We start from the raw sequence: 23,602 nt of genomic DNA, 5'->3' as shown, positions 1-23,602 counted from the left end.
ACTGGGAGGTGAGGGGAGGACTGGGAGGTGCGGGGAGGACTGGGAGGTGCGGGGAGGACTGGGAGGTGAGGGGAGGACTGGGAGGTGAGGGGAGGACTGGGAGGTGAGGGGAGGACTGGGAGGTGAGGGGAGGACTGGGAGGTGAGGGGAGGACTGGGAGGTATAGGGAGGACTGGGAGGTGAGGGGAGGACTGGGAGGTGCGGGGAGGACTGGGAGGTGCGGGGAGGACTGGGAGGTGTGGGGAGGACTGGGAGGTGAGGGGAGGACTGGGAGGTGCGGGGAGGACTGGGAGGTGAGGGGAGGACTGGGAGGTGCGGGGAGGACTGGGAGGTGAGGGGAGGACTGGGAGGTGAGGGGAGGACTGGGAGGTGCGGGGAGGACTGGGAGGTGAGGGGAGGACTGGGAGGTGCGGGGAGGACTGGGAGGTGAGGGGAGGACTGGGAGGTGAGGGGAGGACTGGGAGGTGAGGGGAGGACTGGGAGGTGTGGGGAGGACTGGGAGGTGAGGGGAGGACTGGGAGGTGAGGGGAGGACTGGGAGGTGAGGGGAGGACTGGGAGGTGAGGGGAGGACTGGGAGGTGAGGGGAGGACTGGGAGGTGAGGGGAGGACTGGGAGGTGCGGGGAGGACTGGGAGGTGAGGGGAGGACTGGGAGGTGCGGGGAGGACTGGGAGGTACGACGATCTGACAGATGTTCGGAGGGGTGATTTACATCTGTGAGTGCTGCTGTGTTGCAGGGATAGTGACTAGGTAGTGACCGTGCAGGGCTTACTTGTTGACACGCTGAGAGGAGGTCTTCCTGACCACGCCCTCCTGCCGGCCTCCGCTGGGGGGTTTGGGGGTGAGGATGGGGCCAGTGCGGGGCTGAGGCTGAGGCTGGGTTGCGGCCTGGTTCAGCCAGCCTTGGTGGGTCGGCTGGGTGCTGGAGCAGAGGCCAGGAGCCTGGGGTCTGCTAGCTACCACTGGGGCTGGGGAGATGGTGTGGCCTGCAAACAGGGCCTACGAGAAAAGCACAGCACAGTTAGCAACAGAAACATACCTAAACTGTACACACACACATACAACACATTGACCGTCTCTTGTCAGTTTGAAAGAATTAACCAAAAAAGGCATGAGGAGGGCAGTCCTTAGCAGCAGGTTGTGTATTTCACTGTCAATGGAAAATAGTTTTCCATCTCAGGTCAACTGAGGTGAAAAGACAAGAGACCACTAAATAAATTAGCACCGAAAGAAGCCATGCCATCCTTTATCAAAACATGTTCTACATATTTCGGAATTGGCCGCAACGCCAAAGAAAATTCCTCGCATTTCATACTTGTTTGGACAAGATTTCCCTTAAATGTCTTCTGGTGGAAGTAAACAACATAGTATCTGAGAGCTGCAGAGGGTCTGTCCCCTGCGCGAGGGACGGCCGCGAGGACATTCCTTCCACTTCTCGTGTCCACGTTATTTTCTCTCCCGCTCCGCGCGTCTGTCTGACGAGCTAATGGTTTTCCAGCTTCCCAGCGCGGAATTTCAAAGGAGCCGGCGGCGTGACGAGGAATATTTGATGTAATTTCTGTGTTGATAAATGAGAAGCTGATATTCCAGGTTGGAGGGTCTGTAGCAGCGCTGCAGTCAGGGCCAGGAAGGGCACCTTTCTTGGGCTGCCAGGTGGCCCAGAGCCAGGCCCACAGAGGAGCCACACAGTCTGCACCCAGTAACTGGAACACAGGCTGGAGCTCCGGAACAGCCTTCTCTCCTTCTCTCCCCATCTCTCTCTCACACGCAAACGCTGCACGCACACTCACACACACACACCTCAGCTCACCATGACACACATACACTTTTGTATTCAGTTAAGCCAAATACTCCCATAGATTCTCTTCGTAGGGCCTGGAGGCAGACATGGGGAGAGCAGGGATGTGGTGGGTGCTTGTTTCAGTCAGGCTAAAACCTTCAGTGGCTTTTCATGTGTCACCACAGAGAGGGTCAGAGCATGCTCTGGTTCTCTGACCAATAGAAGAGCTTGCTCTGGTTCTCTGACCAATAGAAGGGCATGCTCTGGTTCTCTGACCAATAGAAGAGCACACTCTGGTTCTCTGACCAATAGAAGAGCACGCTCTGGTGCCCAGAGAGGAGAAGGAAGGCTGTAGAACACATGGGAAGGTTGCAGGGAGAGGAGATGGTGAGAGGAGGGGGACAAAAGAGGTGAGGGGAAGAGGAGAAGAGAGGTGAGGGGAGGAGGAGAGGTGGGGAGGAGAGGAGAAGAGAGGGGCCTACCCGGAGGATCACTTTCACAGAGAGCCTTGCGTAACCCAGGCAGTCCGAGCCAAGAAAAACATCACCTCGATTGCATTAATTAGGTCCAACCTATGGCAGTGACGTGAGAGCAACTGCATTACTCAGGAAAGATCTAAAGAATGAGCGCATCTAATCACCCCTCCCACTACCTCCCTCCCTCCCTGTTCGGGTCCTCCTTCTCTCTGTAGGACAACTCTACAACAACGCAGCTGGATGAATAAATAAACTCTTCCAGTTTGGATCACCTTTCAAAGCAAAAACCAGGAACTTGCGGTATCCAACTTCTCTGTCAAAAGTCAAGTGACCAGTTCAAATTAGATTCAAACCTCCCTTTTGTAGTAAAAAAGAAAAGAAAAAGAAAAGAAATTATACAAAGATCAGCCCTGATCTTTGTATAAAGATCTGAGTGCTGACCCGTGTAATGCTTAGATGAGTTGTGTTTTTAAAATGTTTGTTTTTAGTGTTGTAATGAGTGAGAAGTGAAGCTAACTGATATGAGCTCAGGGTGACGGGCTTTGCTCTCTGAGGGCCTTCCCTGCTGCTGAGGGCAGTGAGCCTTGATAACTCACCTTCCCGTAAAAGCACAGCCAACCGACACCCCAGAACAGCCAACCGACACCCCAGAACACCCAACCGACACCCCAGAACACCCAACCGACACCCCAGAACACCCAACCGACACCCCAGGACAAAAGAAGTGCTCTGGGTCTCACAGCTGTTTGCTTTTGAAAAACGGACTTCCAACAGCGATGTTCCCAGAGGACACTGTTCTGTTCAGCGGTTTGTCCTCTGGTCTCCAGGACTGCTTCACGAACGCTCAGATGAAAGGCTTTCCTCTCCAGGACTGCTTCACGAACGCTCCGATGAAAGGCTTTCCTCTCCAGGACTGCTTCACGAACGCTCAGATGAAAGTCTTTCCTCTAGTGGGATGTGCCCTCTTCACTCTTTGGAGAGCATCATCGCTTAACTAGCACAAGATATTGTGCAAACAAAGATTAACAAAGCCTTTCCTTACATTGATTTGAAGAGCGCTGTACTCAACTCAGCCCTGCAAACTGTTGAGACAGAACCCTCTGCTGGATTCAGGACAAACACAGAGAGAGAGAGCAAAGAATCTCCTAGTATTTCTCTGAATCTACATCAGAGAGGATCAACTTGGTCTACAAAACAGTTTTGACACAAATTGCCAGGCTGGCTCCGAGGACTGAACTGGTTTCAGCTTTCAGTAATAAACAGAAACCCAGCCTGTCTCCTCCTCCTGGCAGAGGGGTCAAGCATGGGGCAGACTGAGCAGCTCCTCTCCTGAGGCGGAGGGCTACTCACCTGGTGTCTGAGGGTCATGTGGTCCAGTGGCTGGTGGGACTGACTCACCTGGTGTCTGAGGGTCATGTGGTCCAGTGGCTGGCGGGACTGACTCACCTGGTGTCTGAGGGTCATGTGGTCCAGTGGCTGGTGGGACTAACTCATCTGGTGTCTGGGGGTCGTCTGGTCCAGTGGCTGGTGGGACTGACTCACCTGGTGTCTGAGGGTCGTGTGGTCCAGTGGCTGGTGGGACTGACTCACCTGGTGTCTGAGGGTCGTGTGGTCCAGTGGCTGGCGGGACTGACTCACCTGGTGTCTGAGGGTCGTCTGGTCCAGTGGCTGGTGGGATTGACTCACCTGGTGTCTGAGGGTCGTCTGGTCCAGTGGCTGGTGGGACTGACTCACCTGGTGTCGGGGGGTTGTCTGGTCCAGTGGCTGGCGGGACTGACTCACCTGGTGTCTGAGAGTCGTGTGGTCCAGAAGCTGGCGGGACTGACTCACCTGGTGTCTGAGAGTCGTGTGGTCCAGAAGCTGGCGGGACTGACTCACCTGGTGTCTGAGAGTCGTGTGGTCCAGAAGCTGGCGGGACTGGAGTTTCTGCTGCTGCAGCTGCTGGATGGCGAACTGCAGCTGGTAGCTGCCGGGCGTGGGCTGGTGGTGCGACCGGGGCAGGACACCCGTCACCAGGCTGTAGGCACTCTGGGTCTCCCTGTCCCACACTGCCTGCTCATCCTGCTGGGTCCTGGGCCTGCCACAGCACGGAGGGGGAGAGGGGGCATTTTTATACTTGGTTACTGCCAATTCCATCATAGCTATGTGTTTGTGTGTAATAAAGAGTCAGTGTACATGCTGCACAGCCCAACCCTGTCCCTCCACATGTTCACACACCAGACACGGGGAAGAAGCTAAGAGGACAAGACAGCCCTCTCCACCCCACACCCAACCCCCAGGCGTCTCAAGTCAAAATGGACCGATCAAAAGCATCCTAAACACGCCCCATCGACCCGCCCCATCGCCACGGCAGCATCGCGTTCCATCCGCGTCACGAAGCCACAACCTGGAAAAGCCACCTTTGAACAGCTCCACGCGTCTGTAACTGGATTATCTCTCATCAGGACTAAGCCTGTTTTAGCCATGTGGCCTCTGTTGCTCCCCTCCACAAGTTAACTGCATCATGAGTCTGTGAACAGACACAGCAGCCCTCAGCCAAATATAACAGCATGCGGAGCAGCATGTATGGGAGCTAAGAGGGGAAACTAGAGGGGAAGATGGAGAGATAGAGGAAAGGATAAGAAATCCTGAGGGTCCCATAAAAAATAAAATAAAAAGGTTAATGGAAATTCTTCCCTTCATATGTAATAACGGGTGTACGTTGTAAGAGTTAAAGAAAATATTATCGCACTTCAAATATCACAATCGCCAAGACATTTTTAGAACAAAACAGAGATAAGGTTTATAATTAGAATTCAATTAAACTGAAATAACAAGGCATGCTGCGGGAAAATGATCCTGTGTCGCTCACAGGCTGAATGAGAACTCCCCCTGTCCCCTGCAGCCAAACACACACACAGGGGATCTGAAACACACACACAGGGGATCTGAAACACACACACAGGGGATCTGAAACACACACACAGGGGATCTGAAACACACACACAGGGGATCTGAAACACACACACAGGGGATCTGAAACACACACACAGGGGATCTGAAACACACACACAGGGGATCTGAAACACACACACAGGGGATCTGAAACACACACACAGGGGATCTGAAGCACACACACAGGGGATCTGAAACACACACACAGGGGATCTGAAACGCCTCACCAGAGTTGTCCACCTCTGCATTTCTTATTTTACGTAACTGCATGTATATTTGCAAAACAACTGATGTGACTCAAAGGCATTCAAACCATTTTAGTTTATTTTCTTAGCTACATCCGCAAACAAATAGCTCTCTGTGAAATGTGCAAGACCATTGTAGATGACAATCAGACATTACAGCCACGCCGGAAGTATTTATTTACCTTTATTGATTTGTATATCCTGTTTATAATGTTTACAACTATACTTATAAGTTGCTTGTCTGGGGCTTTGGTACAGCGTACTTCAGGAACCTCAGTTCCTGCTCATTCAATTCCAACACAATAAATAACAAACAGGGAAAGAAGAAAACGGCCACAGCTGAGTTTCCCATCAATAGTACTATACACTACTGTACATGTGAGACCTGTCTGCCTGCCTGCCTGCCTGCCTGCCTGCCTGCCTGCCTGTCTGTCTGTCTGTCTGTCTCTGTCTGTCTGTCTGCTTCCCTGCCTGCCTGCCTGCCTGCTTGTCTGTCTGCCTGCTTGTCTGCCTGCCTGTCTGCTTCCCTGCCTGCCTGCCTGCTTGTCTGTCTGCCTGCTTGTCTGCCTGCCTGCTTGTCTGTCTGCCTGCTTCCCTGCCTGCCTGCCTGTCTGCTTCCCTGCCTGCCTGCTTGTCTGCCTGCCTGCTTGTCTGCCTGCCTGCTTGTCTGCCTGCCTGCTTGTCTGTCTGCCTGCCTGTCTGTCTGCCTGCCTGCTTGTCTGTCTGCCTGCCTGCCTGTCTGTCTGTCTGCCTGCTTGTCTGTCTGCCTGCCTGCTTGTCTGTCTGTCTGTCTGTCTGTCTGCCTGCCTGCTTGTCTGTCTGCCTGCCTGTCTGTCTGCCTGCCTGCTTGTCTGTCTGTCTGTCTGTCTGCTTGTCTGTCTGCCTGCCTGTCTGCCCCATGTGGGTGTCGGTCCCATCCCTACCGTGCTGAATACTCTAGTATTCAGATATGACTAACAATAACAGAGCAGTACAAGCTGGGCCACATGTGCAGCATCAATCTAGCTCTGCTGAATGTGGGAAAAGAGCCCTCTTAGATGACATCATGCTGCAGCCCACCATAGCTCAGCCCTGGCTGGTCAGAGTGGACAGCAGACCGAGGGGTATTTCCATCTCTCTCTCCCTGCTCCTCCACCATAATGGATCTGACTGGAGGATGCTGTGTATCAGAATCAGGGGGCCTGTGTGTGTGTTGGGGGGTGGGGGGAGAGTGTATTACAGTGTGTGTGAGTGTTATAGAATTTATAGTGTATTTGTGGGTGTGTGGGGGGTTACCTTTCAACATCCAACATGAATCCACTGGAGATATAATGAATACTGGAAGCTGTCTGACCATCTCTGTGTGGTGGGCAGGAACAATAAGAGAACCAATTGGAGGCAATCTGACCAGCCCTGTGTGGTGGGCAGGAACAATAAGAGAACCAATTGGAGGCAATCTGACCAGCCCTGTGTGGTGGGCAACCAACAGGAGGCAGTCTGACAAAGCTGGTGTTGATGTTCACTCATCACCACACTTCCCTATCCCATGGTGCAATTTCAATCTCCCCTACCTCAGGGGATGCCTCATTATCACAATTTTTGCTACATCTGGCTCCAATTCACATGAATAAAAAGCGTATTTTTTTTATTTATTTAGAGGAAGACATCAAAGCATGTTGCCTTCCGTTTCCAAGTTTCTCCAGCAGTTTATGTGGAGCCTGTTTGGCTCAGGGAACGGACAGTCGCAAAATGTGTTGGAATGAAAAGTCCTGACAAAATCAGACCAAGTAAAACAACAGTCTGACAAAATATTGAACAGAACTAAAAATAGCCGAGCGCGGGCGGCAGAGGACTGAGAGGTCCTCAACGTACGCAAGAGAAACTCGGTTATTTGAATATCAAGCAGGAAATGAAGTTGAAAGTGCAGAGCTGGAGAGCCAAGGCAGCAAAGAGACAGGTCGGTATGTTCTGAGGGAGTCGAACACACCAACCAACCATGACGTTACTGCTAACCTTTACCATGAGATAATCGCTGTACTCCATCACAATTTGAACCACAGCTTTTTGGTGACCAATCCAAAGAAGTACCCAGTAACTTACTGGAAATGAATTCTTACCTGAGCCAAGAGTACAATCCAAGACTGGGTAAGATGACCTAAATACATCTGAAGAAGAAAACCGGAAAGTTTGCCGAGCAGGCAAATCAAACAGGATAGCAGGGTGCTGCCAAAATTCAAATGTTGTACGGTGTATTAATACAGCAGGTGGTCTACAGTGAGCAGTCAGGTGAGGTGGAGGAGGGTTAGGCCAAATCCCAATACTCTGTCTTACCCCTAGCCCTTACCCCTAGCCCTTACCCCTAGCCCTTACCCCTAGCCCTTGGTTTTGTGCGTTCCCGTGAGCGTAAGTGGTGTCCCAATAATCTTTTTGATCGAGGGGTAGGGCTAAAACGAAGGGGTATACATCCCCTTAAAACCAAGTGAGCTCGAGAGCTTACTTGAAACCTAGGGGTATGTGAATACTGCGCTACCTGCAACAATGGTGGACAGATCATCCAGAGTCCCATAAATGTAATATCTTCGGCTTAAATAATTGTATTAAAAAATTATGACATTATGATTGTTTTGTGCTCTACACAGTCCTGTACATATGTATTTGCAACCATGTTCTTAATTGAAACGTTTTTAAAAATCACTAGTTTGCTACGCTAACGTTACATTGCTGATTTGCACAACAGTCCTGCATTTCTCTGATTAGCCTTGAATGGACTCCATGCATGTCTACAGTTTTAATTAAACTCCATTAGCAGCGAATTTCAAACAAATTTCGTTTAATATCAGTGCATAACACTACTTGCTTTGGAGACATCGATATACGTAACCGTAACCAAGTGGTGTCTCATTTCATAGGGCTATGTAGCCCTACCCCTCAGTTTCAAGACACAAGGGCTAGGGATAAACTAAGGGCTAGGGGTAAGGGCTAGGGGTAAGGGCTAGGGGTAAGGGCTAGGGGTAAGGGCTAGGGGTAAGGGCTAGGGGTAAGACAGAGTATTGGGATTCGGCCTTAGAGCGTTCTCCAGTGGTGTGGTATGGGCCTAAAGTATGGGCTCTGACATACTTTTTTCCCCAAAAAGTTTTGAAAAAATATAAACTTTTTGGAGTCAGGTTCACCTATAACAAAAACTTTTTTTCTTTTTTTTTTACCTTTCGAAAAAAATAACAGTTTACTGGGAGGGTGGACATTTTTTTCCCCTCCCATTTGTAAGTCTCGCAGTGTTGGAATGTAACGCGTTACAGTAGTCAGACTACTTTTGTTAGGTAACGAGTAATTTAACGCGTTACTTATTGAATTGAATGCATCCTTTACTAGTTCCTTGTTCAAACAAGTAACGCGTACTCAAGTTAGTCTTTTTGTCGTGAGCCCTCAGCATCTAGCTAAAAGTTTAGGAAAATTTAGTCTACTTTTCGCTAGATATACCTACGAAAATGTCTTAATCTGACAAGTGGGTTCCCCTTCGTTCTTTTGGTGAGCAGTCTCACGAGCCCAATTTACCCAGGGAGTCAGGTGGCTGAGCGGTGAGGGAATCGGGCTAGTAATCCGAAGGTTGCCAGTTCGATTCCCGGTCATGCAAACTGACGTTGTGTCCTTGGGCAAGGCACTTCACCCTACTTGCCTCGGGGGAATGTCCCTGTACTTACTGTAAGTCGCTCTGGATAAGAGCGTCTGCTAAATGACTAAATGTAAATGTACCCGGCGTCATGGAGCTGCCCGGCTAAATAGTTATTTAAGACTTGCATGTACAGTAGGCCTACGTAATGTCATATCAAATAATGTATTTGAACTCAAGCTTGTGTGAGCCTCGGCTGCCCTCGGGTACTCAGTGACAGGTGAAAATAATGGCCCCATAGGCAACGTTGCGCAAACACCAGCAGCCAATGAATTGAATTTTTGAGGCGACGAGCAAGAAGCGAATTGCCTGCGTGAGTTAAAACAGCTTTATCTCACAGGTCAGTTTTTTGAATATTTAGCCTAATTATATACAGTTTTTGTCTTTTTTTTAAGGGGGGGAGGTCGTTTTGGGGAGGGGGGTGGCCCCTCCAAAACAATGGTAGGGGTAACACTGCTAGTGTACTTGTTCCATCTTTATATTTCTACTTATTATGCACCAAATTTCTCGATGTGTAAACCTACTTGGCAATAAAGCGGATTCGGATTGGGCTCGTCTCAGTGCTGAGACAGCATACCTGGCAGACCTGCCAGCGGCACTTCAAACAGCACCACTGCTCTTTGAAACTCATCGGGCTTCACCCCCGCGGTTGCTTAAAGAGCCGGTCCGCTTAACAGTTTCAGCATGTTTGGCACAGACCACTGGCCCAGTGTAGGGGTGTGTGTGTGTGTGTGTGGGGGGGGGGGGGTTAGGAAATCCTACATTAAAGAAAGAACACCGAGCTTAAATCAAGGTCGTTTAGTCTTTAATCTAATAAAAAAATTTACGGCTTTACATTTTGTTTGTTGTTGTCCTCGCCGCAAAGTGCATAATGGAAAGTTACCGAGAGTTTGATGCTCTCCCATCAAGAGAGCTCAGGAGAAAACAGCTTCTTACCTAAACTGTCTTGGTGTGTGGAGGTACAAATCCTCTGCATGAAAAGGGTGACTTCAAAGCTCAAACGTGGCAACGTACATTTCTGTTCTCAGAGATGTTTAATTTAAAAGAATCCCATAGTCCTGAAATAAACTGGGACCAAAATAGAAAGATAACAAGTTTACAGTAAAGTTGACATAAGGATAAATACGGGGACTTTAGCCTAATTAAAAATGAAAAACTTTCACAATCCATCAAGCTAACGAATCTCAAAGCTCAAAACGGCAGTTGGACTGTACTTGTGTCTTTAAACAACCACTCTCTTTGAAGAGATCGATTCGATTAAACCTATCCTTCCTTCTTTGTGGAAATAAAAACAAATTTAAAAAGGAAAAAAGTCAGACATTCCAGGAATTGCCTGACAGTTCCATACATAAGGAAGGGCTGGCCTGGAAAAACACAGCGCGGGAGATGTGGGCCAAACCGTCTGAGACATTGTCACTCACATATCACTTGTAAAAATAGACAGAGCTACCGTGTATGCTTAACTCCTGCTGGGCGTCCGCATCCAGTGACCACCACACCCGTGGTCATGTGACACGGTCTACCACACCGCCAGGCCCATGGTCATGTGACACGGTCTACCACACCGCCAGGCCCGTGGTCATGTGACACGGTCTACCACACCGCCAGGCCCGTGGTCATGTGACACGGTCTACCACACCGCCAGGCCCGTGGTCATGTGACACGGTCTACCACACCGCTAGGCCCGTGGTCATGTGACACGGTCTACCACACCGCCAGGCCCGTGGTCATGTGACACGGTCTACCACACCGCCAGGCCCGTGGTCATGTGACATGGTCTACCAGACCGACCATGGTCCTACCAATCTTTTATTCTTTCCCTTTCCCCTCCTCCTCTCCTTCTCTCCACGCTGGCATCGTGTGAGGGGGAGCTTCTGGTAGCGACGGAGAGGGCTGGAGCAGCCTGACTATGTGGGTGAGTTATTGTTGACTCTGCCCCCTCCTCTTATACTAAAGTCTTATCCAACGCCATGTCTTAGGCTGCTAGCATCCTTCACATAGTCCAGGCTGCTAGCTGCCAACTCCCCAGCCAGCCTCACAAAGCACTTTTAAAAGACTAACAACACGCCTTTTTTTTCCCCAAGAACGCATTGAAATACCCAGTCAGGGCCCAGAAGTGCTGGGACTTGAAAAGACTTTTCCAACAACTATCAGTCTTCAATCTTAAGATCCTTAAGAGACCATTAAACCTCCATTTGAGTTTTATTGACTGTGACCAAATAGGCTGCCACAACTTGAACACCTAGACTACAGACTTGAAGTTGATTAGGACAGAAAACCCAGAGAATGTGAATTAGTTTCATTTGTTGAACAAAGCCCGGAAAGTTCTCTCAAGGTTTAGCGTGTATGGCGCCATCGTAGAGCGCCATCTTCCTGACTGGCTCATGCTCCGTGGAAAGGAGAGAACCCTTCCGCTGACCTCATTGACCTCACTGATCTGATCCTGTACCGGTGGCACACACACCTGCAGGCAGACACACAGCATGCTAACATCCTAGCTAGCCACAAGCTAACTTCACTGAACCAGAGGCCCTACCAGCAACTCCTGTCTATGCAGGTCGACAGGTCGGCTTGTGTACAGTACAGTGCAGATCTCTGGAGTACTGGTCAGCACCACCCACGCTCACACACCCTGCAGTGTGTGACTAAGGCCAGCTCTGTCCGGGTAGAGGAGCTGTTTGTTTTGGCAGTGAACCCCAGTAAGATTGCAATGCACCATTCCCCTTCTACTGCCTTTGGGGAGGGTAAATACCACAGGGAAGCACAACGGTAATATTTCGCCCAAAGCAACACAAGAGGTCTTATAAGGGAACAGGGGCGTAGGATCTGCAGGCTGAGGGAGAGGTGGCTGGTATGTGGGCGACTGGGAGGCTGGAGACTTCCATCCCTGTCTGAAGAAGACGCATCGTCTGACTGACGACGAGGGATTCTGGGTGCTAGTTTGGTGTGGTGGTAGTTTGGTGTGGTGGTAGTTTGGTGTGGTGGTAGTTTGGTGTGGTGGATGTTGTGGTGGATAGACAAACAAAAAATGACTAAATGGATAGGACATACCCTGTGCTGCTGGCAGAGTCGGTGTTGGAGTGGAAGGCCCTGACAGGACCCTGGGCCACGGCCCTCGGCCTCCCTGCCGACCCCAGGCTCAGCACCCCTTTGGCCAGGTTCAGGTTAGTGAGCTGGGAGGAAGAGAGGAGGAGGGGAGGAGGAGAGGAGGAGGAGGATGAGACACGTTCAAGTTAGTAAGCTGGGGGATACGATACAACCTATCAAAGTGCAGCTGTTTCAGTAGAGGGACACATAACTGTACACATGGGATTATTCAGATGCATCAGTGTGGAATTAAGGTTAAGAGGCGAATCCCCCATTCATCTGTCTAGTTCTCACTACCAGCCTGACTCCTGGCTCCTCACAGCTCCCCGTCGACAGCAGGCGTCTCCTCTTTCCCCCCGGCTGGGTGAAATGTACACAGTGCATCTTAGAGCTAGGCTCCTCTTGGCTCTGCGCTCAGGTGGTCCTCTCACCCTCGCCCCCCCCTTACCCCCGTCCCCGCCCCCTCCCCCCCCTCCTTCCTTCCCCAGCCTCCAGAGTGACAGAGGTCATTACTCACCAGGCCCAGTAAGTTTACGACCAGAACAGCACAATTAGCAGAGAGGTGGTATCCAAGCCTTTTACTGCATGCTAGAGCATGCAGCATCTGCCTGCACAGGGCTGGCCTGGCCTGCTTCCATGCACAGCCCTCTATACTGTCCTGGGAGACATTACTAGCCCTGGTATGTGGTGGAATGAACAGTTGCAAAGACTGCTGACTGTGGGTTTTCTCTTTTAGCTTAACCTATAGAATAGGGGGGAGGAATCTAACCACTATATACCTGGATGTGAAAGCAGGACAGAATTAGAAGAAGGATACCAACAATTAGCTAATGGGCTAAATACACCCAGTATATTTCCTAGACTTTGGTGAGATTACGCACCATGTTTCCGAGCAGCACAAATCCTAGTCTTACCCACTTCTCTTTTCTAAGACGACAAGGCTGTTTATTTTCCCTGTTCGTTAAGCCGACTCCTAGGCAGGTGAACCAAGTGTTTGCATACACGCCATGCCAGAAAAAAGGGAAATGTCCAACATTCCTAAACGACAGGTGTTTAAACGAAGGAGAGAGCTGACAGCCCACAGCCAGGTCAGGAAGCAGTTCAGAGCTAGGTCTATACAGTCAGAGCTGGGTCTATACAGTCACAGCTGGGTCTATACAGTCAGAGCTGGGTCTATACAGTCACAGCTGGGTCTGTACAGTCAGAGCTGGGTCTGTACAGTCAGAGCTGGGTCTGTACAGTCACAGCTGGGTCTATACAGTCAGAGCTGGGTCTATACAGTCACAGCTGGGTCTATACAGTCAGAGCTGGGTCTGTACAGTCAGAGCTGGGTCTGTACAGTCAGAGCTGGGTCTGTACAGTCACAGCTGGGTCTATACAGTCAGAGCTGGGTCTATACAGTCACAGCTGGGTCTATACTGTCAGAGCTGGTCTATACAGTCAGAGCTGGGTCTCTACAGTCAGAGCTGGGTCTATACAGTCAGAGCTGCTGGGTCTATACAGTCAGTTACACGCTGGAAACCCAGCTCAACATCGTCCATCTTCCATGAACCACAGCCATGTTATCTTTCTGTTAACCACTGTTCGTAGAACCTAGCTGTGTTCGTGAGTGGATTATTCACAGGCACCTAAACTCAGCCATTCCAACACTACTCCACCAACTAGGAGTACATTTAACGTGTGCCTGGTGCAGCTCGTCTGGGTGGGGTTAGACAGCCTCTGTAGAGAGTCAGTGAGTGTAACTAACTCCTAGGCTACTCAGGACTCACTCTGCAGACAAGGCCTCACTTGAGGGAGTCAGAGATATGTATTCATGACATGAACATTATCAGGCTTGGCCACCAGGTGTGTGAGCCAGCCTCAGAACCATAATGCAGGCTAATTACTTTAATGCTCCATCGTGTTGGATCCTGTTAGGGTTTAGAGAGGCCCAGTGTGTATGACTGAATGTTCTAGAAGTGTAATCATGTCACACACCCTCCAGGCACAGAGACAGGATTCACCATCCAGCAACAGCTCCCATGCCAAAAATTAGATCTGATTAGATTACACCGGATAATCAGATGTTAATAATATTCGATGTAGGATTGTGAAACCGATTATAATCAGGCTCTTCCCATGATGTGGTCTGGCATGGGAAACACAGGCTGAGAGCTGAACCCTAAGAGGTCAACTGGTACAGTGTTCAGGGTGTTCTTGTCTTCACAGAACACTCTACTGAGTTAAATAAGTGATTTAATGACCTCTAATCTGTGCCAAAGAAAGGAGAGCAGGGTCCAACCCCCTGGAAGTGCAACCCATTAAACTATTTTGTTCAGCAAAATAAACCTTGCCTTGCAATGCCTAGGATTAACTATCCATGGGAATTACAGCAAACACCTTTCAGAGAAACAGAATACTGTAGAACAGAGACAGGATGACATGAAACACCCGTCTGTGTGGTCTGGGGCCATCGCAACGCTCCTGACGGAACAACATCTCCCAGGGAGGGAGGGAGGGAGGGGAGGGGGGGAGAGAGGGAAGAGAGGGAGGGGAGAGGGGGGGGAGAGAGGGAGGGAGGGAGGGAGGGAGGAAGGGAGAGAGGAAGGGGGAGGGGAGAGAGGGATGGGGGGAGAGAGGGACGGAGGGAGGGGAGGGAGGGAGGGAGAGGGAGGGGGGGAGAGAGGGAGAGAGGGAGAGGGAGGGGGGGAGAGAGGGGGAGGGAGGAAGGGAGAGGGAGGGAGGGAAGGAGCTGAGGAAGGAAAGAAGGTAGGAAGGAAGGGGAGGAGGAGAGGCTCCCCACGGCGGGTGACTGCGCTTGGGGGGAAGAAAGAAGACAGGGGTGGTAGAGCGAGCATGGCTCTGAGCATGGCTCTGACTCCCTCACTCCCCTGCTCTGTGCCAATTTGCCACATTCTTCTATTTATAAGCATCAATTACCACTAAAAAGTGAGTGCCTGTTAAGCATCAACAGAAAGCCCTCCCCCGTGGAGCATCTGATAATGAGACCTCACACAGAGCACAGGGCTCAGCCAGCAGCTCAGCACAGCTCTAGCCCTGCAGCCCAGAGCCCTGCAGCCCAGAGCCCTGCAGCCCAGAGCCCTGCAGCCCAGAGCCCTGCAGCCCAGAGCCCTGCAGCCCAGAGCCCTGCAGCCCAGAGCCCTGCAGCCCAGAGTCCTGCAGCCCAGAGTCCTGCAGACCACAACCCTATAGACCAGAGCCCTACAGCCCTACAGACCATAGCCCTACAGACCAGAGTCCCAGAGACCATAGTCCTACAGTCCTAGAGCATTAGAGACCCAGAGCCCTCCCAGAGCCCTCAAGCCCACTGGCTTCATCCTACTGTACCAGGGGGAGGAGCCGTGGGGGTCAGTACACACACTGACTGGCTCCAGCATCTCTGCTGGATGAGTGATCAGCTCTACGCCATCACTCAGCATGGGGTCGCCGCCAGGTTTACACTCACACACACTCACACACACACAGATAGCAGAGACCTCACAGCAAGATGACTGCACAGGACCTCCTCCCAGTTAAAACATGTCAGGAACGAGTCAGCTGGAGGATCAGTCAAGATAGGAGCCGTTTCCAAGCTGCCTGACACCAACAGTCTGGTCAGCTGCACTCCTGCACTGCGCACAGCTAGCTGTTAGCTGCTAACAGGTAGCTGTTAGCAGCTAGTGGAGGGTGTGGACAGAGCTGCTGCAGACTCACGTGCTGCGTGAGGAGGCTGATGTGGCTGGAGGAGGTGTACTGCCGAGCAGTCTGCTTCTCAGACAGCTTCTGCAGGGCTGAGACGATGGCCTGCTGGTTGGTCTGGGCCTGGGCAGACAGGGAGTCCAGGTCCTTAAACAACCCTCCCGAGTCGGGTCTGGAGCGGCCTGAGCTGGCCCGCTTCATCACTGACACAGACACAGAGAACAGAGGAAGAAGAGGAAACAGGATGTGTGTGATGAAACTGTTGTGTTGCTGAATCAGGGAATGAGAATCCAAGCATCCAAGTAACAACAACAATATCATCAATTGCAGACATCATAGACATCAATAAGTATTATTTGTGTTGATGTGTAAACCCAGGGTGTTTGTACCTTGCCCTGCAGACGTGGATCTGGAAAGCTTCTGTTTGTAGACGTGTGTGGCTGCAGTCATGGAGGAGCTGGCTGCTTTAGAAGAGGAGGAGGAGGTGAACGACTGGATCCTCCGCAACATCTGGGGGGCCGCGGGGGCCGGGGTGGTGGTGAGGCCGGGGTGGAGGCCGGGGTGGAGGCCGGGGTGGGGCGACCATATGACACCACGGGACCGAGGGACCATGGTGACTGTGCCTGGGGGCTGGGGAGGTGCATGCTGGGAGGAAGGGGGGACGTGGGACCGGGACAGGGTGTAGGGGGGAGACTGGACGTAGCATGGAGGCTGGGCGGGTGGGGGTGGAGGGGGGCAGTGCAGGGGCAGAGACTGGGGAGGGGGGGGACAGTGCTGCAGGTGGATGTGGGTGCAGTCTAAGGCCACAGGGCCGGTGGAGGACTTGTGGGGGATCTGGACGTCGGGCCTGGCTTGGCTGCTGCTGAGAGCGGCCTGCTGGAGGGCTGTGGAGGGGGGGGCGGAGGGCAGGTCTCCTGCAGGCCTGGGAGGTGGGTCGTCTCTGATCTGGACTGCACAGAGGGAGGACTCGGAGGTGCTGGAGCCCTCCTTGGTCACCGGCAGAGCTGCTCAGGGAGAAATATGCCAGATCACCGTTACCACCAGCAGTCATTCCCCTGCTCTGACTCTAATCATCCAGCTGACCTCCGCTTCACTGGTGACTCAGAGCTTGTTACACCACTGTGGCCTATTTAACCCAAACCTCCCAGATCTCGCTCGCGGTCCATTAAGGAATTTCATAAGATGCAGGTCCTATAAAATGTTACCTTGTGGTTATTGGGGGAAGAGAAACAGATCTGAAGTGATAAGTGTGCTCACTTTTCTGTGTGTTGGGATGAGGGGGCGGAGCTCTGCTGCGGTATGTCTCCGCCCTCTGACACGCGGGCCCCAGGAACACGCTCGCTGACTGGGTCTTGTGTGTGTAGTATGTCAGGACCTCCTCCAGATCACTTTCACTGTAGGAGGACAGAAATAGCATGATTCATGTATGTGATTTAATGATGTTTGATAATTTTACTTTTAATGTAATGTAATTATATTTAAAAAATTCAACTTTTAATGAATGTTGTGTAAACAAGCCGTGTGCCTGACCTGGCCTCGACGATGAACTCCTGGAACACTCTGGGGTTGATGCACCGCTCCTCCTCGGAGCTCTTCTCCATCAGCTCTGTCTCCTGGTGGGACCAAAACCATGAAGCCGTGAGGACAAAACACCTCCAGCACTACTGAGCAGGGAGGCAGAGCTGTTAGCGCAATGCTAACACGCTCCAATCCCAAAACACCTCCAGAACTGAGCAGGGAGGCAGAGCTGTTAGCGCAATGCTAACACGCTCCAATCCCAAAACACCTCCAGAACTGAGCAGGGAGGCAGAGCTGTTAGCGCAATGCTAACACGCTCCAATCCCAAAACAAACATTTACTTCCAGATAAGAAGAGACGAGAAACCAGCCAAATGACGAATCTAGCAGTCGTCGAAACACCGTGGCGAGGCCAAAGGGTTTTTAGAGCTAAACCGTCTTGAGGAGTTAGCAACATTAAGACGCAGCCTGGAAAAAAACGCAGCTCTGCGGTTGGGCACCTTGTTGTAGCAGCGGATGAAACGGGCCAGCTGTTGAGACAGGATGTGTCTGCGGTCCTGCAGGGGCAGCTGGGCGCTGGGCAGAACCATCTCCACCTCCTCCTGGAGGTTCCTGGCCGCTCGCATCAGGAAGCGCATCACCAACTCCTGACGGGAGAGAGGAGCGCCCGTCCATTAGAGTCCAACACACTCACAACTCACTGGAGAGACGCAGTAACAGCATTGATGAGCGTGACATAACACCACAGTTCCTGTTTGCATGCTGTCGCTGTTTACATCAGAAGGAAACTATTAGGAAAATGTGGTTGAACTCCTAGGCCCCTGACGGACATGTGGTCACATTGATGTCTTCTCCACAGGCTTTAGGAGAGGACGATGTTTGTCGTCCAGACCACACTTTCCCATCGTTGTAGACAAAGACTCGGGACACAAGGACCACACCACTCTCTAAGTGGCCGCAAACACCTAGTGCACGCTACGAGACGTGGCTTCAATGACTAACGGTAAATCAAATGGAAAATCAGATGCAGATCAACATAAAACAATGGTTCGGGTTTTCCTTTCCATGCATTATAATTCCAGAGGGAAGGGGGGCAGAGGGAGGAGGGAGAGGGGGCAGAGGGGAGAGGGTGGAGGGAGAGGGAGGAGGGGGGCAGAGGGGAGAGGGGCAGAGGGGAGAGGGAGGAGGGAGAGGGAGGAGGGGGGCAGAGGGGAGAGGGAGGAGGGGGGCAGAGGGGAGGAGGAGGGCAGAGGGGAGAGGGGCAGAGGGGCAGAGGGGAGGAGGGCAGAGGGGAGGAGGGCAGAGGGAGGGGCGCCATGACAGTAGAGCAGAATGCTGTGTTGTACCATCTGATCGTGGTCCTTCTCTGGCCAGGCTGAGATGGAGGTGCTGCTGCTCTCTGCCAGCAGTCTGAGCTGGACGCGGTGGAGGTAGGAGGAGAAGGCCATGCGAGCCTGCACTTTACTGGAGAGGAGGGAGAGGGGAGGGAGAGAGGGAGGGAGAGAGGGAGGGAGAGAGGGAGGGAGAGAGGGAGAGAGAATGAGCTGATTTAGGAGCGGGAGCTAAGTGGGATGAGAGACAATTGACAAGAGGGAGAAAAACAACACAGAGATCCACGAATACACGAGGTTTAGACAAGACGAATGGGTTTGAAGGAAACAACACTCTAAAACACACACCCGCTCACACACACACACACGCTCACACACACACACGCTCACACACACACACGCTCACACACACGCTCACACGCCCTGTGATCATCATCTGCTCTCCCTTCCTGACAGGAGATGATTCATACTCCACAGCCACGTCTTCAGCCAATTTGTAAACGTTCTGTTGGCTTGTAGGCATCTCTGATACACGTGTTCAAACACAGTGACGAACGTTCTGTTTGTTATCTTCGGTGTCACGCAAGTCTCAAAACAAATACAGGTATGTATCAATTTCAGTCAAAGACTTGGAGGAAAGTGGGACTGGTCCTCGACAGGTTCCAGAGTGATGAATTGTTTTCATGGCCCGGGTGAACCTGAAAAGGGTATTTGCCAGTATACTGTGGGGGAAAAATGTTTTGGAAAGAAATGTCAAACAGCAACAATGATACAGTGTGCTTTAATTGCCCAGGTCCCCTCACAGTCCTGGCAAGCATGGAGGAATTTCTACAAACTTAGACTTGTTATTGTAATTCCTGCTCAAATTACAATTTCAGACACACTTTAAAAATCAATAGGAGACTGCAGCTTTGGTCTCAGTTTAGACAGAAGCATGTCATATTCATTATAAAATCAAACGTTATTGTAAAAGGCGGAAAAAAACGTTTCTAAATATTTTTCTAGCTTGTTAACGTACAGTAACAAAGTGAACAAGCCTTCAAGTCCGTCCAGAACTCTGAACCAAAACAAAGGAATGACAGGCCGACTCCTCACAATTAACAGGCCAATCAGAGGCAGCTTCTCTACATGGAGTTTAACTAGGACACGTGGGATTGGCCGGCGGGCTGTGGAGCCCGCCTCCGCGCCCATGCACGTCAGCTTGGGTCACGCTCAGAGAGACGGATCCAAACAGAGCGGGGTTACCAAAAGGAGGCCAGATTTTCTCATGAGCTCTTCTGGCCGGCGTTGTCTGCACAGCTCATATTTCTCCTGCTGGTGGTGAGAGACGGGGAGGGGGGGGGGCTGAGGGGAACAGCAGCCAGGAGTGTGGACTGACCTGAGGTCCCAGCCCTGCTGGAGGATGTGGAGCAGGTTGACTTTGGGCCGGGAGGGCTTGGCACCTCGGCCTGGTTGTGTCGGGGCCGCGGCCCCGCTGTGGAGGCCCTCGGGGGGGTCGGCTGCTCCAGGCTCTGGGTGCTGCTCTGTCGGAGGAGCCCTGGGAGGGTTCTGACCCACCACTCGGTTCTTGTCCTCCTCTTCCTCCTGCAGTCTCTCCTCCCCCTCCTCCACGTCCTCCTCCTCACTCCTCTCAGCGGCCCTGCGTGATGTCCCTGAGGAGCGGTGGAGATGAAGGGAAGCCGATGACATCACTTGTGTTTTAGGATCAAAAAACTGCCTCACACACAGTTTTTAATACTGTCATATTTAGCCATTTTTGTCCTGACACCAGAAAGTTTTCTGTTGAAAGCTAAAGAACAAACACGTCTGGTTGCTTCATGCTTGGCCAGAGCAGGCCTTGTGTACGACGGCTGACTGAGCTGAGCTAAGATGAGCCAGCTCCCCAGCCTACCTCTCCTCCTCGACAGCCCCGGACGCTCAGCCAGGTGGCGCTGCCTCCTCTTCCTCGCCTCCAGCGACAGCAGCTTCCTCTCGTACTGGAACACGTGACACGCGTCCACCTGCAGCTGGACATTCCCACTCAGGCTCCTGAGGGGAAACAAAACAAACGCACCTAAACTGCAGCAGCAGACTTCCCAAACAAGTGGAAACGTCCAGTTTTCAGAATAAAAGCCCTGATTCATAGCTTGATGACTCAGGGTTGATTGATGCCAGTGTTAATGTATTGTACCAAAGTATGTCCTTTCTATAATATACTATATCAGGGTTTCCCGCAGCACTTTTCAGTTAAGGCGGCCGCCTAAGCAACACACGCCTGCCGCCTTAATTACGTCGTTTTTTTTTATAGCGATATCTGCCGTTGTCCTGTTTTCTCCCTTCCATTCCAAACCGTGACCAACGCCAGTCTCCCTTCTCTGCAGAACGCATTGGAGGAAAAACATTTTGCGTCCCCCCCCTCCCTCCGTTCTGTCGGCAAACCCCACCCTACCACCTTAAGTAACACGTTTTCTGCGGGAAACCCTGTATATCAAAAGAAAGTGGAACAGAGAGGAGGAAATGTCCGCCATTTCAGGCTATACCAACCGTGATCTTGAAGAAGTAGACGATTTTCCCAATCTGGGGACATCAAAGACAAGTGGAAGAATCATAAAGAGGGCAGAGTCAGGGTCAACCCTCTCTGAGAAAATTATGAGACAGTAAAACTAAGTGAATAAGAAACTTCTAAACAGCCTGCCCTTCAGAAGAGCCACCGCAGATAAAAGTATAACACAGCAGGAAAGCTGAGTTCATTCAAGCAGTAACCTTTTTCCCTGGTCTTCCTTGGACGATTAACTCCCACCCCCTCGAACCACCCCCTCAAACCCCCCCCCCCCCCCCCCCCCACTCCTTGTGGACTAGGCAGCAGAAGTCACATTGCCACATGGACACAGTGTTCTCTCTGGAAAACTTTCCACTGTGATATTACCACACATATCTTAATAGCTGTTCACCCTTACCTATCCACTTGAAGACAAAACAAACACTATGGCAGATTCCAGCTCCTGCCACGAACGACTATTACCGACCGCAGTGGAAATGCTTACCTTCCATGGAAAAGTCTGTTGGCCAACATGGAGTTCATCGATGTCTTGTACTCCAGATATCCGCTGTGGATACGAGACGGGACACTAGATAATCACCCAATCACAATCATCCCTCACCACCCAATCACAATCATCCCTCACCACCACCACAGTCAACTGGGCTTCACCTATCCTGTCTAATGTGCGGTGCATGTGCTAAACTGAGGCTTCCACAAAGCTCCAGAAGCAGCCACTGTCAAACACCCCATAATTTCCAGTACCGCTCAATAACATACTGTTTAAAAAGCCTCAAAAACCCCGCTGCTAACAGGCCCATGAAGCTAATCAAGCAGAAAATCCCTCATATAGGAATATGGACTGTAAGCACTAAAATGGTTTTCACTTTTAGCAGGGGCTTTAATGCAGTTTTAACTTGGAGTGGTTGTGGGACGCGAGCCACACAGACTACACCTACAGATGCTGAGGGAGCGCTGGCTGCAGATTCTATAAATACTCCCCGAAGAGTAAGACCCAGTAACCACCCTGAGTGTGTAAGTCAGAATAAGACCCAGTAACCACCCTGAGTGTGTAAGTCAGAGTAAGACCCAGTAACCACCCTGAGTGTGTAAGTCAGAGTAAGACCCAGTAACCACCCTGAGTGTGTAAGTCAGAGTAAGACCCAGTAACCACCCTGAGTGTGTAAGTCAGAGTAAGACCCAGTAACCACCCTGAGTGTGTAAGTCAGAGGAAGACCCAGTAACCACCCTGAGTGTGTAAGTCAGAGGAAGACCCAGTAACCACTCTGAGTGTGTAAGTCAGCCCTCACCTTCGCTCCCAGCCACGGTGGTAAGCCGTGCCAGTTCCTGAGAGGCCAGACGGGTCTGGCCTGGCCTGGTCTGGTCTAGCCTGGCCTAGCCAGGACTAGCCTGGTCTGGTCTAGCCAGGTCTGGTCTAGCCAGGTCTAGCCTGGTCTGGTCTAGCCAGGTCTGGTCTAGCCTGGTCTGGTCTAGCCAGGTCTGGTCTAGCCTGGTCTGGTCTAGCCTGGTCTGGTCTAGCCAGGTCTGGTCTAGCCTGGTCTGGTCTAGCCTGGTCTGGTCTAGCCAGGTCTGGTCTAGCCAGGTCTGGTCTAGCCTGGTCTGGTCTAGCCAGGTCTGGTCTAGCCTGGTCTGGTCTAGCCAGGTCTGGTCTAGCCTGGTCTGGTCTAGCTAGGTCTGTCCTCTCACCTGTACATCTCCCAGGTCTCTGGGGTCGGGAAGATTCGGATGAACCCTCCTCGTCTCTCATGCTCCTCTCTGATCCTCCTCAGCACCTTCAACTGCCACAACAACAGGAAGTGTGAAGAACAACAGGAAGTGTGAAGAACAACAGGAAGTGTGACCGGCTGGCTGTCGGTTAAATAAACAGAGGGCTTTGCTTCACCCAGCTCGTCTAGGTTCCCAGCAGCAGGCTCTGGTGTGTTTTACCTCCTCTGTGGTCAGTCCCAGGGTGCTGTCTGCCTGCCTGCCCAGCCGGGAGCTCTCCATGTCTGTGTTGTTGGCTGACTGAGGCCTCTGACGCTGGGGAAGATGGGAAATGGATTCAGTGTTACCACACAACCAGCATCATCACAGCACTTCTCACTGGCTTACTGTCTGCCAAAAACATAAAGGATTGGGTGTTTGATTATTTTCATAAATTGGGTGTTTCTGCAGGACGGCAGAGGAATTTTAATTGCCAGTTCCACACCTAAGAAATCATCTCACAATGATAAGACCGAAACATAAAAATGAAATAGAAAGCACCAACTGTCTGTAGGAAAGTTGCCCTCCTCCCTATTTCTTGCCTCTCTCTCTTTCCCTCAGTTACATAAAAGCCAGATTTTGTATCTCCACTGGCAGTACTGGCTGTCTCCCCCACAGCCTGCTAGA

At 51.5% G+C, this 23,602-nt stretch overlaps 1 protein-coding gene across 4 annotated transcripts in view; it reads right to left on the bottom strand.

Moving 5' to 3' along the window:
- Positions 1 to 23,602, bottom strand: part of ttll5 (tubulin tyrosine ligase-like family, member 5) — a 55,675-nt gene that overhangs the window by 13,099 nt on the left and 18,974 nt on the right. For all 4 annotated transcript variants that reach the window (XM_062469915.1, XM_062469918.1, XM_062469916.1 and 1 more), the window contains 15 exons: positions 23,159 to 23,251; positions 22,919 to 23,010; positions 21,717 to 21,779; positions 21,217 to 21,249; positions 20,585 to 20,721; positions 20,072 to 20,345; positions 18,709 to 18,826; positions 17,863 to 18,009; positions 17,376 to 17,458; positions 17,103 to 17,239; positions 16,235 to 16,849; positions 15,861 to 16,048; positions 12,132 to 12,253; positions 4,134 to 4,332; positions 772 to 998 (listed from right to left, as the gene is read on the bottom strand). In XM_062469915.1, coding sequence (XP_062325899.1) covers positions 772 to 998; positions 4,134 to 4,332; positions 12,132 to 12,253; positions 15,861 to 16,048; positions 16,235 to 16,849; positions 17,103 to 17,239; positions 17,376 to 17,458; positions 17,863 to 18,009; positions 18,709 to 18,826; positions 20,072 to 20,345; positions 20,585 to 20,721; positions 21,217 to 21,249; positions 21,717 to 21,779; positions 22,919 to 23,010; positions 23,159 to 23,251 — 2,528 coding nt within the window. The remainder of the gene's footprint in view (positions 1 to 771; positions 999 to 4,133; positions 4,333 to 12,131; positions 12,254 to 15,860; positions 16,049 to 16,234; positions 16,850 to 17,102; positions 17,240 to 17,375; positions 17,459 to 17,862; positions 18,010 to 18,708; positions 18,827 to 20,071; positions 20,346 to 20,584; positions 20,722 to 21,216; positions 21,250 to 21,716; positions 21,780 to 22,918; positions 23,011 to 23,158; positions 23,252 to 23,602) is intronic.

Source organism: Osmerus eperlanus, chromosome 9 (genome assembly GCF_963692335.1).
Source record: "Osmerus eperlanus chromosome 9, fOsmEpe2.1, whole genome shotgun sequence".
NCBI lineage: Eukaryota > Metazoa > Chordata > Actinopteri > Osmeriformes > Osmeridae > Osmerus > Osmerus eperlanus.
The sequence above is the reverse complement of the archived record's forward strand: the minus strand, read 5'-3'. Positions and strand labels throughout refer to the sequence as shown.